This window comes from Lichenostomus cassidix, unplaced genomic scaffold, assembly GCF_008360975.1.
Source record: "Lichenostomus cassidix isolate B80296 unplaced genomic scaffold, HeHo_3.0 HiC_scaffold_46, whole genome shotgun sequence".
NCBI classification, from domain to species: Eukaryota; Metazoa; Chordata; class Aves; order Passeriformes; family Meliphagidae; genus Lichenostomus; species Lichenostomus cassidix.
Window position 1 is genome coordinate 2,435,654 of NW_028147597.1, and position 17,608 is coordinate 2,453,261.

Below are 17,608 nucleotides of genomic sequence, written 5' to 3' on the forward strand. Positions count from 1 at the left end.
GCAGCTCCACAGATGGGAACAAAGGGGGATCTCTGGTGAAAACCTGGCTGGGAGATCCTTTAGTTTGTTTAAAGCCACAGAGAGCACAGCTCCTCATTGACACAGTCTGTGGGTCACAGCAAAGATGGAGAGAAGCAAAATGAGAAATGGCACAATGACTTTTATTTGTGGATGGTAAAAAACTAAAACAAAAAAAAAACCCACAACCGACCAACAAGAACTATTAAAGAAGACTCCTGTAACAAGTGATTTTTGGAAAGTGGCAACCAATTTAATGTTTCCGAAATTGTCCAGTCATCAGTCTCCACACTGCAGCCTTGAGCTCCTGGTTCCTCAGGCTGTAGATGAGGGGATTCAGTACTGGAGGCACCACTGAGTACAGAATTGAAACTACGAGGTTCAGCGTTGGGGAAGAGATGGAGGGAGGCTTCAAGTAGGCAAACATGATAGTGCTGAGGAACAGGGAAACCACAGCCAGGTGAGGGAGGCATGTGGAAAAGGCTTTGTGCCGTCCCTGCTCAGAGGGGATCCTCAGCACAGCCCTGAAAATCTGCACATAGGAGAAAACTATGAACACAAAACAGCCAAAAGCTAAACAGGCACTAACAGCAAGCAGCCAAAGTTCCCTGAGTTTGGAGTGTGAGCAGGACAGCTTGAGGATCTGTGGGATTTCACAGAAGAACTGGCCCAGGGCATTGCTGTGGCACAGAGGCAGGGAAAATGTATTGGCTGTGTGCGGCAGAGCATTGAGAAAGCCACTAGCCCAGGCAGCTGCTGCCATGTGGGCACAAGCTCTGCTGCTCAGGAGGGTCCCATAGTGCAGAGGTTTGCAGATGGACACATAGCGGTCATAGCTCATGATGGTGAGAAGAGAAACCTCTACTCCAACAAAGAAAGAAAACATAAATAGCTGTGCAGCACATCCTGAGTAGGAGATGTCCCTGGTGTCCCAGAGGGAATTGTGCATGGCTTTGGGGACAGTGGTGCAGATGGAGCCCAGGTCGGTGAGGGCCAGGTTGAGCAGGAAGAAGAACATGGGGGTGTGCAGGCGGTGGTTCCAGGCTACAGCGCTGATGATGAGGCTGTTGGCCAGGAGGGCAGCCAGGGAGATGCCCAGGAAGAGGCAGAAGTGCAGGAGCTGCAGCTGCCGTGTGTCTGCGAATGGCAGGAGAAGGAATTGGCTGATGGAGCTGCTGTTGGACATTTTCTGTCTCTGGGCATTGGAAGCTGTTGAAGGAGGAAAGAATTGACAATTTTGAAGCGGTTTCTAATAAAAAAGTCAAAGTCCTTTCTCATAGAGCCTTCCCTGCCACTAAATACCTCCTCCTTGTCTGTATCTCAAGCACTTCCTTCACCTTGTTTGCTGGAGCCCTGATTGCTGCTGGCCAGTGTTGTGTGAGGAGCTGGACCTTGACCTGCAGGACACCTGGGAGTCAGACCTGCTCCCCCAGTCAGTGCAGGGGACAGTGAGGGCAGGGGCCACTCGTGGTGTTTTAACTTGGATAAGGAATCTGCTCCTAAGGCACAGGAGCTTATCAGCACCAGCACTGCCAGGGCAAATGGATGGGGATGGCAGAAGGCAGAATGAGAGACTCTGCTGCACTTTGGGAGAACAGCCAGTCCAGTGAGGCAGGAGGATTGTCTGAGGCTTAGTGCAGACTGAGGGGAGCTGCTCTGTCCCTCTCTCCTGTTCCCAGCTGCCCAGCACTTGCACCGTTCTGAGATCCACTCCCATGTTACCCAGGAAAGCCAGGAGACACTACTGAGAGCAGAGGGATCTGTGGCCAACAAAGTGGATCCTCCCTTTCCCAAAGCCAGGGACAGTCATTTCATTGCCAGCCTGCCAGCCTGCCCTGCCCAGAGCTGCCCAGGGCAGAGGGAGCTGGGACACCTCATTGCTGTGCTCACCCTGCACAGGAGGAGCCCCAAGGGCTGCGCCTGACCCTGCAGCTGCAACTGCCATTGCCAGAGAGCCTGTCAGCAATGCCAGGAGCAGCTGAGCAAGGCAAGGAGAGAGACAGCCGAGCCCTGAGGAAAAGCTTTTCCCTGCCCATCCCTGCACAGCCCCTCGCAGGCAGCAGCAGTGCAGGACAGTCGCCCTCAGGCCCTGGTCAGCAGGGAATGGGCAATGGCAGGAGAGATGCCCTTCATCTCTGGTGCTGCTCTGCCGGCCCAGGAGGGGACTGAGGGCCCCGAGCCCCCGGGCTGAGGGCTGTGCTGGCTGCCAGGGGACACAAGAGCTCTGCTGCTCAGGGCAGCTGGCAGATCCCCTGCCCTGGCAAAGAGCCCTCAGGGCTGCAGGAGCTGCTCTGTAGGACAGCCCTGGGCACCCCTGGCTGCACCCCCACCTTCCCAGCCTGCAGCCATCCCTGACAGCAGGAGCTGTCCTGCCCTGTCCCTCTGACAGTGCCCAGGGCAGCCCCGCTCTGCAGCACATCCTCCTCCAAACCAGAAACACCAGCAGAGACATCCTTACAGTCATATCAGTGCTGTCATGGGTCAGCTTTAGAAGATCCCTGCAGCCAGAGACTTACTGTGTCAGAAGCTGTGAGGATTTCTCCATGAATAAGCTCAGAATTGTCCTTCCAGTTGCTTTAAGCCTCTGTCTGCTTCACTCCTATCAGGTACCTGCAGGCAGCACCCTCAGCCCTGCTGGGCTGGGAGAGAAACTGCTCCTCAGGAGAAATGTCTTTTTGAAGCTCTTCTTGGTTGCCAGGAGTTCCCTCTGTGCCAGGAGCCCAGCCCAGCTCAGCAGCACAGCAACAGCACAAGGACTTTAATGAGCCTCTTGGGGATTTGGTGTTGTTTACATGAGACTCAGTCCCTAAGAGAGTGTTCAAAAAACTTCTCAAGAACTCAAAGATTCTTTAAGTTTTAATGGGTCTCACTGAGTGACACAACTGAGAAAGTGTCTCCAGGTTTCAAATAGAGCAGAACTCTGGAGGCAGTGATGACAGCTGGGGACAAACAAGGCAAAGGTGTCTCTGATGCTGAGCAAACCTGGATGTGTTTCAGGAATGCAAAGGGCCTAGGCCTGAGCCCCAGCCCCTGGCAAGGCAGATCCTGTCCCTCCCTCAGTGCTCAGGGCTCTTCCCGGGGCACTGGCATGTGGGGATGTGCAATGCCAAGGGCAGGACCATGGGGCAGCCCCTGCCAGGCTGCTGGGCAGGGACAAGGAGGCAATGAGGCCCCAGGGCTGCAAGGGTCACTTGTGTCCTCCTCATGGCCTCAGGGCCAGGGACAGCAGCCATGGCCAAAGTGCTGCACAAGTTGGCTCTGTCAGGGCCTTGCAGCTCCTGCACATCCCTCTGCCCTCTCCAGCCCAGGCTGTCCTACGCTGTCCATGCCCTGCGCCTCTGTCCCTGCAGGCTGTCGTCATCCCCCGGCTGCCCCACCTCGCTGGCCCTTCCTTTGCTGACAGCTCTGCGTCCTGCCTGCCTCTGCCTTGGCACACAGAGCCTTGGGCTTGATACCAGAAGGGTTAATTCAATTTTTACTGTGCCTGTGAACTTATAGCAGGGAAACAAAGCATGCAAGGTCTGCTTTCCCAGCGAGGATATTTGGAAGAGAAAAAGAAAACATCTGGCTAAAGAGTGCAGTGATAGAAAAAACATGGACTGAATCTGGGAACTTGGGATGGGTTTTGTGGTAATGGGTAAATTGTAATACACATGTAGCCACTGTAGATAAACAACACACTTGCAGAATCACGTGTCCATGTAAGGTTAGGATTTATCCCCTCTTGGACCTCAGGCCTGAATAAATGATGCCATCTTTGACACCAAATTAGTGTTAAGGAGTTTTCTGTGGATATTTGAGATATTTGGTGACAGCAGGGCCACAGAGAACCAAGCAGTTCACTGTGACACTATGGAACCTCACAGAACCAAAGAGACCATTGTGACAATGTGTGACACCGTGGAACCAACTGTCTATTGTGACTGTCTATTGAGACTTTATGGAACCAAAAAAAAAGTACATTGTGACAGAGAAAAGCCTCATGGAACCAATGGTCCATTGTGACACTCCGGGGCTGCATGGAACCAAAAAGCCATGGTATCACATCAGGGCTGCATGGAACCAATGATCCATTGTTATACTGCAGTCCAAGGAGACCATGGTGACACTATGGAACCTCCTGGAACCATGGGTCCATTGGGACACATCAGGGCCTCACAGAACCAAGGACTCCACTGTGACCGTGAGGAACCTCATGGAATCAAGGTGACCGTGTTACACTATGGAACCTGATGGGACAAAGGATCCATGGTGACACTGCAGATACAAGGAGACCATTGTGACACTGAGGAACCTCATGGAACCAAGGGTCCATTGTGTCACTGGGGAGCCCTGTGGAACCAAGGGGACCATAGTGACACTGTGGTTCTCCATGGAATGAAGGAGCCATTCTGATGCTGCTGGGCCTCATGGAACCAAGGGCACAATAGTGACACTGTGAGGCTCCAAGGGACCAAGGCAGCATTCTTATAGTGCAGAACCAAGGAGAGCATTGTGACACTACAGGGCATCATGGAACCAATGGTCTATTGTGACACAGCAGGTACTCATGAAACCACGGAGGCCATTTTTACACTTTGAGGCCTTGCAGAACCAAAGAGCCATTGTGACACTGTGGGGCTCAATGGAACCAATGGTCTATTGTGACACTGCAGGGCCTCATGGAATCATGGAGACTACTGTGACACCACAGGCCTCATGGAATTAAGGGGCCATCGTGACACTTTGAAGCCCGAAGGAGCCATGGAGAGCATTGTGACACTGCACAGCTTCACAGAATCAAGGAACCACTGTGTCACTGTGGAGGCCAATGGAACCAAGAGGTGCATGGTGGCACTTTTGGGTCCCATGGAACCAAGGAGCCATTGTGACAGTGCAGGGTGTCATGGAACTAAGGGGCCACTGTGACACTGTGGGGGTTGATGGAAACAAGGAATCCATTGTGACTTGTAGGGACCCCATGGAACCAATGATCCACTGGGATAATGTGGAGCCAAGCAGTCCATTGTAATACTGTAGAGCCTCATGGAATCAAGGAGATCATTGTGGCACTAGGGAGCCCCGTGGAGCCAAAAGGCCATTGTGACACTCATGGAACAATGGAATCCACTGTGACACTGTGGGGCCTTATGGAATGAAGGAGACCATTGTGACACTGCAGAGTGCCATGGAACCAACAGAATCAATTGTGACACTTCAGGGCCTTGTGGAAGCAAGGGGATCATTGTGACACTGTGAGGCCTTGTATAGCCAAGGGCCAGTGTGGCACTGCAGGGCTTCATGGAGCCAAGGGGCCATTGGGACACTGTGGAACCAAGGAGACCATTGGGACACTGTGGGGCCTGACTGAACCAAGGAGAATATTGTGACACAGCAAGACCTTTTGGAAACAAGGATCCATTGTGACAGCTGGGGTCTCATGTCACCAGGAGTCCAGCTGTGACACTGTGAAGCCAAGGAGGTCATTGTAACACTACAGAGCCCCATCCCCAGTGCCGGGCAGTGCCCACAGCCCCAAAGCAGCCTTGATGTGCCCTGGGTGTCCCCAAAGCAGCCTCACCCCGAGCGGCACTGGCAGCACCACTCCAGAGCAGTGTGGAGCTCGGGGGACATCAGCCGTGCCGGGCAGGGCCGAGCCCCGGGGGAATTCCCTTGGAGCTTTCCTGAGGACAGAGGCCTGAGAGACCTTCTGTCCCGGGTTAATGATAAGACTCTCTCTCCTCCGAGAGCGAAGGGCCCCGACGCCTCCTCCCCCACCCACAACAGAACCTCTTAGATGGAAGTGAAGAAAAAAACTATTTATTTGACAAAACCACGCAGAGTGCCCTGCAAGGCACAGGGGAAGGGGAAAACCAAGGTGAAAAGGAGTTATTCAACCTGATTAAAAAGTCCTTCTCTCAGACGCAGCCCCTCTCCTCCTCGCCCCCCCCGGGGCCGGGTGGAGCTCCCTGGAGAGCTCTGCTGTCCTCTGGCCCTCCTGGGTCTCCGGGTAGCAAAGCAGATCGAAGAGAAGGGGTCCAAACGAGGAAAAAGAAAAAATGGAAAAAAAAAATGGGAACAGAGCTCACTCCGACCCCCGTCCAGCACGCAGTCTCTGCCGGGCGACGAATCCTCCCCCGGAGCGAGGCTTGGGGAAAATGTTTTCAAAACAACCCGCGTTTCTCTCTTCGGCTGGGTGTAGTTAAAGAGACAGGACCACACATTTTTTCTTTCTTGGGCATATAAGCCAACGATAGGGGATAAAGGATTATCATAACATCAATCCAAGACACCTTCCCAGGACAGACTCAGGCCAAGGAGCCCTTGAGTCCCTCAGCCCCACATCGGTGTCTGCTGGAACTCAATCCCCCTCCCCATCCTACAGCAGCTCTGCATTTCCCTCCTCCAGCCACCAAGGGCACAGAGCAGCCTCCTCTCTCGGCCACTTGCCTGTTTGCCATGCCTTCCCCAGGCCCTGGCTCTGCCCCACAAGCCCTGGGCTCAGTCCTGCCCCTGCACGCTCACACAGGCTGAGATGGACACTGATGGTTACTCTGGCAGCTTCTCTCAGCCCAGCCCAGCTCCCTCCAAGCTCTGCCAGCTGCCCTGAGCTCTCTGCAGCACCAAGGGCCTCTCCCCAGCCCAGCCCAGCCGCCTCTGGCCCCACAGCCCTGCTCAGGCCAGGCTGCTCTGGGCAGTGGCCCCACGGCCTCAGCCCCTCTGAAGGGCACAGCAGCAGCTGGAGCTGCCAGAGGACTCAGCCCCAGCCATGGGGGAACATGCTTGGCCAAAAGAAAAGGAGGCTCGCTCTTGATGCCTGATGATTTTTGCCTTTTATTTTTCATATACCCTTTTATACATTTTTATACCTTTTTTATGCCTTCTGTATCCTCTATCCCCTTAACCTACATACTTGTAATTTTTGTAGTCTGATATTCTTCATCAGATTTAAGGTTCTGCAAGGCAGAAAGCCTAAATATTTATAGTAAAAGGCCAGAGAGCCCTATGCCATCAAAAACTCTCTAGAACATATTTAATAAACGGCGCCCTAGCCTCATACTGGTGGGTTTCTTTAGAATAGGGGGATATTTTTTGTTTTGTTATTTTCCTATTGGGGAATTCTAGACTGATAGGCTAATTTGAAAATCTATAAAAATTTTATACACATTATATGGTGTGTGCATCTCAGCGTGTTCCACCTTGGAAGATCTGTGCACCTGTGGGTAGCAGAGACGTTTCCTGTGAGAATTCTTTTCTCTCTTCTTCCTGTGTTTTATAAACAAAGATAAAGTTTAGATGTTATTAAAAACAGTTTCTCAAGATATGGACAGTTCAGGCCTGGCCAATCAGGCCTAGGGGGAGGCTTCGAACTGACCAATCTGGGTGACCTTTGAAAAGTCTATATAAGTTGGAATTAAATAATAAAAACCTTCTGCTAGATGCCACACTTTGAACCTGGACCTTCTTTCTCTGCTAGCGGCTCAACAGTGACATGCACCTAGGTTCCTATTAAAATAACTGAGGTAAAACCATTTCATCCCTTTAATCATGTCACCCTCATAATTCTAAGACCAACTGAAAGGCAGCACTGTGTGCCCTGCTCTCCTGTCCAGGAGATGCTGAGAGCTCTGCAGCCCCTTCTGCCATCCCATCTGCCCAGATCAGCACAACAGCCCTGGCCTTGTGGCCATCAGGAGCTGTTCCTGCTCCAGGCCCAGGGCTCATCCCAAAGCTGGGGCAGCCAGAAAGCTGTGCCCATTCTGTTCAGTCCTGCTCTGATGAGGATGCATCCTCAGCAACATGGAGGCTCCCTGAGGAATTTTACTACTCCAGAGGCTTGTTCAGCCTTCAGCTCTTCAGCTCAGGCTCCTTAACATTTGAAAACATCCTAAGAAGACAATCCTCTGGGAATCATTTATGTCTTCAGTTGTTTTGTGGTTAATTAGACCAACTCCAAAAGTGTATTCAAAGGAAATACACTGTATTTATAAACAATGAAGTCAGACTCTTGGTCCTGTTTAGTTTTCTTTTCCTGTTCATACATTTTTATCAGCAATCTCCATCTGATATTGATCCCTAGCATCTCCTAATGCAGTCTGAATAAATATAAACATCAAGACACTTTATGGCTGACAATCAATCAGACTCTGTCCCTAATCCCCACCCCACCATTTCCCTCATCCAAGTCCTGGGACTCAGAGCAGCCTTGTGCCTTGTGCAAATCTCAGCTTCCTCCACTCCAGGCTGCACCTGCAGCTTTCAGCTCCTTGGCACAAACTCCCAGCTGCTTTCCTTGGAGAAGGAGCTGCCTGAGACACAGAGGGATGTTCATTTATTGTCAGCAAACAGTAGCAAGGGAATGCAGAGCTCCATAAAAGACAGAAGTCCAGCCCAAGCAGTGTTGGGCAATGGAGTCACATCCAGGGGTGTCCCCAGGGCTCAGGACTGGGGCCACTTCAGTGAAATCTCTTTATTGCTGATCTGGATGAGGCACCGAGGGCACCCTCAGTCAGTTGCCAGGTGACCCCAAGCTGGGTGGGAGTGTGGCTGTGCTGGAGGGCAGGAAGCTCTGCAGAGGGATCTGGACAGGCTGCAGCCATGGGCCCAGGACAATTGGATGAGGTTCAGCAAGGCCAAGGGCAGCGTCCTGCCCTGGGGTCACAACCACACCAAATCCCTGGCCATGCTGGGCTGTGCACAGGAGCTGCTGGGAGCCCAGCCCAGCTCAGCAGCACAGCAACAGCACAAAGACTTCTCCTGTGGGTTGGGTGTGGAGTCCCTGAACATCAGTCCCTGAGAGGGAGTTGAAGAAATCTCTAAAGAATTCAAAGTCACAATAAATCTCCAACATTTCTTGAAGTTTTAATGGATCTCACTAAGGGACACAACTGAGAAAGTGTCTCCACGTTCCAGGTAGAGGAGAACACTGGAGGCAGTGATGACAGCTGGGGACAAACAAGGCAAAGGTGTCTCTGATGCTGAGCAAACCTGGATGTATTTCAAGAATGCAAAGGGCCAAGGCCTGAGCCCCAGCCCCTGGCAAGGCAGATCCTGTCCCTCCCTCAGTGCTCAGGGCTCTTCCCGGGGCACTGGCATGTGGGGATGTGCAATGCCAAGGGCAGGACCATGGGGCAGCCCCTGCCAGGCTGCTGGGCAGGGACAAGGAGGCAATGAGGCCCCAGGGCTGCAAGGGTCACTTGTGTCCTCCTCATGGCCTCAGGGCCAGGGACAGCAGCCATGGCCAAAGTGCTGCACAAGTTGGCTCTGTCAGGGCCTTGCAGCTCCTGCACATCCCTCTGCCCTCTCCAGCCCAGGCTGTCCTACGCTGTCCATGCCCTGTGCCTCTGTCCCTGCAGGCTGTCGTCATCCCCCGGCTGCCCCACCTCGCTGGCCCTTCCTTTGCTGACAGCTCTGCGTCCTGCCTGCCTCTGCCTTGGCACACAGAGCCTTGGGCTGACCCAGACTCCTTCTGGGGGATGTGTTGCACCACAGCACTGCCCTGGGAGGGAAATTCCTTTTTCCTCGTTTCAAGTCTAAACCTCCCCAGCTGCCCTTGGTGCCATTATTTCTTCCTCATGCTCATTTCCACTATGGAGAAAAGCTCCACATCTCTCAATCCACCCTTCAAGCCCTCCCAGGCTACTCCTGTTCTGTCCTCAGTCTCCACACCCCTGAGCCCAGGGCCCTCAGCCTCTCCCTGCTGCTTACGGGATGAGGCCTCCAAACACCATTTTGGGAGATTTTTCAGTTGTCCCCAGGATCTGTGAAAAAGGAAACAGAGTGGTTAAAGTCCAAGAAAAACAGAGTGTTATTTTCTCCCAAATCTTGCAGTGACAAAACAAGGTCAAATATGTTTACATTGAACAAGAGTGGATTTAGATTTGTTACCAGGAAGAAATATTTTATGATGAGAGTGGCACAAAACTGCAATTGTTTTTCCTGAGTAGGGAATGCCTCATCTCAGAAATTGTCCAGGATCAGGATCTTTGCACAACCTGACATAGTGAAACCCCTCCCCTCCCCAAGGATGGAATTCCTGTTGTGTGGTGTCTCTGATGTGCTGGGTGAGCTCACAATGCTTCTGGCCAGAATGTCTGCTGAGGGCCAAGCAGGCTGCTGCAGTGGCAGTGACCTCACAGCCATCACCATTGCAGCCATGTCCCCTGGCCTGGCTCTCCCCTTTCCTCTGCCCCTGTCTTGTCTCTGCTGGGATGAGCAGTCTTGTGATGAATGTTTTGTCCCCAAGCTCCTGAGGCCAATCGTTTGTCAATCAGGCTCCTGTCACAGCAGTGACCTCATATTCAACATCACAATTTATGTTGTCTTTGCCCATCTCTCTCCATGCACTCCCTTGACTCCTCATCTCTGCTGGAGCTCACATTCAGTAGCCAAACCCAAACCCTTCTTGGCCTTGCTCTCTCCTCTGCCCCAGGGCTGACAGAGCCAGGGTGGCTCAGGTGACCTTGAGGCTTTGCAGGGCTCAGGCACAAGGGCTGTGACAGTCAGTGCTGAGGTCACACTCTGGGGTGGAGCAGAGCCCAGCCAGAAATCCCCCCTGAAGCAGCAGCTCTGCAGTGGTGGCCACCAGGCTGGGTTGGCAAGGGAGGCTTCTGGCCATGGCCTGCAGGAGCTGCTGCTGCCCAGGTGCCTTTGGTGTCTCATGTCCCACTTTGCCTGGCACAGCTCCCACCACGTCACTCTGCACTTGTGCCCAAGGCCTTCACTGGGTTGCTGCTGGCCTGGGGCTTTTCCTCCAGTGGGATCTGCCCTGGTCCTGGCACAGGAAAGGCAGTTCCTGCTGGAGCAGGAGGCTCTGCCTGCAATGAGCTCCAACAACTCCAACAAGCCCTGTTTGCAAAGCCCCCAGGGGTAATTGCAGAAGGGAGGTTACACTGCTTTTGGGGTGAATAATGCTGAAAGCAGCCTGACTCCTCCATCCCAAAGTTCAGCATCCTGAGAGGGAGCTGAAGATGGGGCAGAGCTGGAAAAATCCCCAGAGAAAGGAATTACCAAGTGACACCACTGAGAACTTCTCTGGAGCTGCTGAGCTGGCACAGCCTGGGCACATCTGACTGGCAGGGCAGCACTTCAGGCTGTAAAAGCCTCAGCACAAATTTTAACAGCAGCACCTCCTGACATTTCCCTTCTTGGAGGGGTGTGGAGTTTCCTCCCTGCAGTGGGGCACCCCTCAAGGTCACTGCTCAAAGCTGAGATTTGCCCATGGTTGTTTGCCTGGGGGAGTGACATCAATCTCTACTTAATAACTAGTTTTGGTTTAACACATTTGCCTCAAAATTGCTACCTAGAATGCTCTATTATAATAACTGTTATAGATCCTATACTGTAAATAATTCTGATTAAGATCTTTTTGCCTAATCATGATCATAATAAATCATATCTGTATTTATATATCTAGTTTTCCATCACAAATTCTGTGGGAAAAATTGTATAAAGGTTCAAGTACACCTGAATAATGCTGTACACATAAACCCTTGACAAGTTCTGGGGCTGGGATTGGATCCAGCCACTTCCAGGCTCCTCTGTCAGAAGCAGTTTAGGTAGCTTGTAGGTTCTGGAGGGGTTTCAGGATCTATGGGGAGTGTTGGGAGTCCTTTCTGCTCCCACGGGGAGCTCCTCTAATAAACTTCACCTGAAGCTCCCACTCTGCCCATGACAGGAGCCCCTGTGAGTGTCTGTGACATGCTGGCTCTCTGACAGCCTGGGGACTCCTGGGATGTCACTGTGGAGCTCCTGTGAGTGCCTGTGACAGATCAGGGCCTGAGCAGCCCAAAGTCCCCTGGGATGTCACCGTGGAATATCTGTGACTGCCTGTGACCACACGGCTCTTTGTCATCCCCAGAAACCCCTGGGAGGTCTCCATGGAACCCTTGTCTCTGCTAGTGACATTCCAGCTCTTGAGCAGCCTAGAGACTCTTGGAATGACCCCATGGAACCCCTCTGAGTGCCTGTGACAAACTGGCTCCTTAGCAGAAAACCATCACCAGAACCCATTGCTATGGTCAGTTTCCATGGCAACCATCACCAGGACCCATTGCTATGGTCAGTTTCCATGGCAACCATCACCAGGACCTGCAACACCACAACCACACCACCTTGCTATGGTCAGTACCTTGGCAGCTCCATGGAGACCCAATACCAGGGCTGGTTGCCATGGACACCAGCTCAGGCCTGGAGCCACAGCCCATTTCCATGGCAACCATTTGCCATCCCATTCCGAGGGTCATGGGATCACAGAACCACAGAATTGTCTGAGCTGGGAGGAACCACCAGGATCATTGAGTCCAACTCCTGGCCCTGCCCAGGACACACCAAAATGCCAGCCTGGGCCTGGGAGCAGTGACCAAACACTCCTGGAGCTCAGAGAGCCTTGGAGCTGTGAGCTCTTCCCTGGGGAGCTGGTCAGTGCCTGAGCAGCCTCTGGGGAAACCTTTCCTGAGATCCATCCTAAACCTGCCCTGACTGAGCCCCAACCTAAACCTGCCCTGAGTGAGCTCCACCCTAAACCTGCCCTGACTGAGATCCATCCTAAACGTACCCTGACTGAGCTCCAACCTAAACCTGCCCCGACTCAGCTCCAACCTAAACCTGCCTACTAGCTCCAACCTAAACCTGCCCTGACTCAGCTCCAGCCATTCCCTCCAGTCCTGTCCTTGAGCACCACAGTGACCCTGGATTGAAGTGAATGGGGTGTTACACTATGGGAAACCAGAATAAAGAGATCACCTGCCAAATGTCCTCCCAGCGTGGATCACCAGCAATGTGGGTCACCAGGGCTCTTCACAACGTAGGTCCTCTGATGGGGAATGAAGTTGGAGCAGTGAGCAAAGCTCCTCCTACCGTCAAGGCACTCACAAGGCTTCCCCTACCAGTGGCTCCTTTGATCTTTGGTCAAGTGAGACCTCATGGAGAAGCTCTTCCCACACTCAGGACACTCGTAGGGCCTCTCCCCAGTGTGGATCCTCCTGTGCCAGAACAGGTTGGAGCCATAACTGAAGCTCTTCCCACATTCCAGGCACTTGTAGGTCTGTTCCCCTGTGTGGATCATCTGGTGGTGGATCAGGCTGGAGCTTCTGCTGGAGCTCCAGCCACCTTCCCGGCACAGGTTTGGAGCCTCTCCTCATGGGGGATCTCCATGGCTTTTCCTCTTCCAGGAGGTTCTGCTGGAGAGATTTGTCCTCCCTGGTCTCAGTCCTAAATTTGTTTTCTGGGGGAGGAAGGAAGGAAGCAGCATGAACAAGGGCAGAAAGTAAAAAGGAGAAGGGAAAAGGGAGGGAGGGAGGGAAGGAGGGAAGAGAAAGGAGATCCCCCCAATCCATCCCCAGCAGGACAGCATTGGCAGCAGGGCTGTCCTGTATCCAGGGGTGATGCTGAGCTGGACCACAGAGGAGAAGAGAGAGGGAAAGGGGCAGTGGCTTCCTCCTCACCTGCCTGGGTGTCCCAGGGCATCATCCTCTTCCTCGCAGCTTCCTTCTCCATCTAGCAAAGGATCAGGAGTGAGAAATCCTGGTTTGGGGAGAAAAACAAGGTTTGAGTATGTGGGGTTGGGGGTTCCTCCTGCCAAAATCCATCTCTAGAAGTCACTGTGCATCTGGAGTCCATAGAAACTTCCAAAACACCAACATTCAGCCCCAAAAAGCCTCACAGGAGCTCCCCCTCTCTGGTCTCTCCACTTTGGGGTTCTGGGGTTCCTCCTTGCCCAGGCTGCTGGGGGGCTTGCATGTATTGGAGGTCCCTCCCTCTACGTGGACCTGGCACTCCACAGGCTGCCAGGAGTCCTGGGAATCCCAGAAGTTCCATCCTCTTTGGTCTCCCCAGTTAGGGATTCTGGGGTCGTTGGGGGTCCTGGGGTCCCTTCTCCCCTTATTCTCTGCTTTGGGAGAGAATCCAGATCCCAGCAGTGGCAGCACTGGGAGGGACTGGGCTGTACTGGGATCATACTGGCAGTGACTGGGATCATACTGGGGGCAACTGGAACCATACTGGGGCAACTGGGAGTGCCTGGCAATGAATACAGGCATGCTGAGGGCAACTGGGACATACTGGCAGTGTCTGTAACCATACTGGGGTGACTGGAACCACACTGGGAACAGCTGAGACCATGCTGGGGACAACTGAGAGCAAGTGGGAAAGACTGGGTCTGCACCGGGAGCAACTGGGCAGGACTGGGATCCTGCTGGGAGGGACTGGGATGATACAGGGAAAGACTGGGACTATACCAGGGGCAACTGGGTGCAATTGGAATCTCACTGGGAGGAACAGGGAACAACTGAAACCATGCTGGGAACAACTGGAATCATATTGGGATCACAGTGGGAGCAGCTGGGGCCATGCTGGGGGAGACTGGGATCACATTGGGGGTGACTGGAATCATACTGGGATTTACTGGGAGTGGCCATGAGCAACTGGAATCATGCTGAAAGCAACTGGAAGGAAGTGGGAGTGACTGGGAGCATGCTGGGGGCAGCTGGGGTATACTGGGAGAGACAGGGAGTCACTGGGATCATACTGGGAGTGACTGGAACCACAGTGGGGGTGAAAGGGAGCAACTGGAACCACAGCTGGGGTATACTGGGAGCAAGTGGGCCCATGCTGGGGAAATACTGGAATCACACTGGGAGTGGGGGCACTGGGATCATACTGGAAGTGACTGGAATTATACTGAAAGTGACTGGGATCATACTGAAAGTGGCTGCAGTCATACTGGGATTATAGTGGGTGTGAATGGACTCTGATTGGGGGTTACTGGGAGCTACCAGGCCCATGCTGGGAGCCTACTGGGGAAACACTGGGAGGAACTGGGAATGAGGTGGTGCATGCCGGTGACAACTTGGATGTACTGGGAGTGACTGGGTTCATACTGGGGGCAACTGAACTGTATTGAGGTAACTGGGAGTGACTGGGAATGACTACGAGAATGCTGAGGGCAACTGGGATATACTGGGAGTGTCTGAGACCATACAGGGGCCACACTGGGAGCAACTGGCAATGTGCTGGAGGGAACTGGGACCAATCTGAAGGCAACTGGGGTCAAATGGGAGTGACTGGGGTCCTGCTGGGAGAGACTGGGATCATATTGGACTCATACTGAGAGTGACTGGCTCCATGCTGGGGGAGACTGGGATCATACTAGGGGCAACTGGGAGAACTGGGAACACACTGGGCCAAAGGGGGAGGGATTGGGAGCAACAGGGGCTGTACTGGTGGCAAATTGCATCATATGACTGGGAGTGACTGGGTTCTTACTGGGAGCAAAAGGGATCCTACAGGGAGTGAGTGGAAATGACCAGGATCATACTGGCAGTGACTGGGCTCATACTGGGAGTGACCAACAAACTGGGACCACATGGGCAGGGGGCAACTGGGCTCATACTGGAGCAGCCATTGCCGGAATCGAGGAAAGCCCTGAGCCCCTTTCCTGGCCATCCTACCCCTCCAGCCCCCAGACCCTCCTGCCAGGGGTCCCGGGAACCTCAGGGTCTCCCCTCTCCGGGTTGCCCCCTCGGGGTTCTGGGGGTCTCCTCTCTCTGGGGTTCAGCTCAGGGCAGCTGGGGCTCCTGGAGGTTCCCTCGCTGTGTCTCTATTTCAGGGTCCCGGGGATCCCTCAGCTCCGCTATCGCCCCCCTTGCTCTACCCATCCCAGGGGTCCCGGGCTTCTCCCATCCCCTGCTCTCCCAGGGGTCCCCAAAACCAGTGTCCCCCTCCCCCCTCCGGGCTCTGCTGGCATTGCCACCATGACCTCCCAAAAAACACCTCCCGGGGACCCCTCGGGATCCTCCCAAGGCACATTTGCGGCTCGGCTTTGGAGTCCCGCAAGCTCCAAACATCTTCCCCCAAAACCACCCAAACCCAGGGACTCCCCAGGATATTTGGGGTTAACTCCCCCTCCCCGGGCACCTGCGGGATGGGGGGCGATGGTCTGGGGGGCTGCGAATTCAGAGAGAGCTGCGAATTCAGAGAGAGCTGCGAATTCAGAGAGCGCGGCGAATTCAGAGAGCGCTGTGAATTCAGAGAGCGCTGCGAATTCAGAGAGCGCTGTGAATTCAGAGAGCGCGGCGAATTCAGAGAGCGCCGGAACTGTGAGCTTTTTCCTCTTCCTCTTCCTGCTCCTCCCCTTCCTCTTCCTCTACCCACCTCCCTCTCCTCCACCTTGACCACCTTCTCCTCCTCCTTAATCTCTCAGTCCCTCAGCATCCTCCTCCTCCATCGCTTCTCCCTCCTCCTCCCTCCTCCTCCGCCGTTCCCCAAGCCCTGCAGCCGCGGGAGGAGCGGGGATGCAGCCAGGACAGCTCGGCATGGGCAGCGCGGGGCTCTCGGCTGCTCCCAGCCCAGCGCTGGGGACAGGGGGAGCCTGGCCTGGGGAAAACGAGAGGGAAACAGGGAGAACTGGGGGCTGCAGATCCAAAGTGGACCTTGGTGGGGACCCTGGGCAGGGAGTTGCAGCCCTTGGGGCTCCTGTGGGGAGCCTGGAGATCCGGGAGGGGGAAATGCAGAGAGGGGTGGGGGATCCCGGGAGTGGCAGCACTGGGAGGGACTGGGCTGTACTGGGAGCATACCGGCAGTGACTGGGTTCGTACTGGGGGCAACTGGAACGGTGCTGGGGCAACTGGGAGTGCCTGGCCATGACTATGAGCTTGCTGAGGACAACTGGGATATCCTGGGATCACAGTGGGAGTAGCTGGGCGCATGCTGGGGGAGACTGGGATCACACAGGGTGACAGGGATCATAGTGGCATCCTACTGGGAGTGACTAGCATGTGGGGGCAGTTTGGACCATGTTGGGGGCAACTGGGATACACTGGGAGTGACTGGGATCATGCAGGAGGTGACTGGAAGCTCCTGGGAGTGACTGGGACCACTCTCAGGGTGACTGGAGTGACTGTGGGCAGCGGGGATCATACTGGAAGCAACTGGGAACAACTGGGATGCTGCTGACAGTAACCGGGATAGAGTGGGAGAGTCTGGGAGTGACTGAGGTCACACTGGGAGTGTTTGGAACCCTCCTGGGGATTACAGAGAGCGACTGGAACCATGTGCAGGGTCACTGGGTTCATACTGGGAGCAACTGGAGCTGCACTGGGGTCATCTTGGGATCATACTGGGCATGACTAGGACCATGATGGGATCAACTGGCATCATCCTGGGAGTGGCAGGAAGTGACTAGGATCATACTGGAGGGAACTGGGATCATACTGGCATTGACAGGGAGTAACTGGGACCTCACTTTGGGCTTCTGGAGTAACAGAGGGAAACTGGGATCACACTGCAAGCACCTGGAACTAACTGGATATGACTGAGTGCATCCTGGGAGCAATTGAGATCTCCTGGGAGTGGCTGGGATCATCCTGTGATAATGAGGAGCCTACTGGGGGAACTGGGAGTGTTCAGACTGCATTAGGAGGTGCTAGTGATCAATATCAATTGGAAATTGTTGAAACCAACCTATACACAGGAAAAAAAAAACTAAAAAGGACAAATCAATTTGCTCTGCATTGTCTTTAAATATAGTTAATTCACTTGAAATACACTTCTGAAATTTTTATAATTAACCACAGAAGAACTGAAGACTTAATTAAATGATTCCCAGAGCCTT

General features: G+C 53.7%; 1 protein-coding gene across 1 annotated transcript in view; it reads right to left on the reverse strand.

Annotated features, from left to right (window-relative positions):
• Positions 1 to 271: 271 nt before the first annotated feature.
• LOC146421957 (olfactory receptor 14J1-like) overlaps positions 272 to 17,608 on the reverse strand; it is a 145,412-nt gene continuing 128,075 nt past the window's right edge. The window contains exon 2 of the mRNA XM_085046895.1: positions 272 to 1,227. Coding sequence (XP_084903021.1) covers positions 272 to 1,204 — 933 coding nt within the window. The 5' untranslated portion in view covers positions 1,205 to 1,227. The remainder of the gene's footprint in view (positions 1,228 to 17,608) is intronic.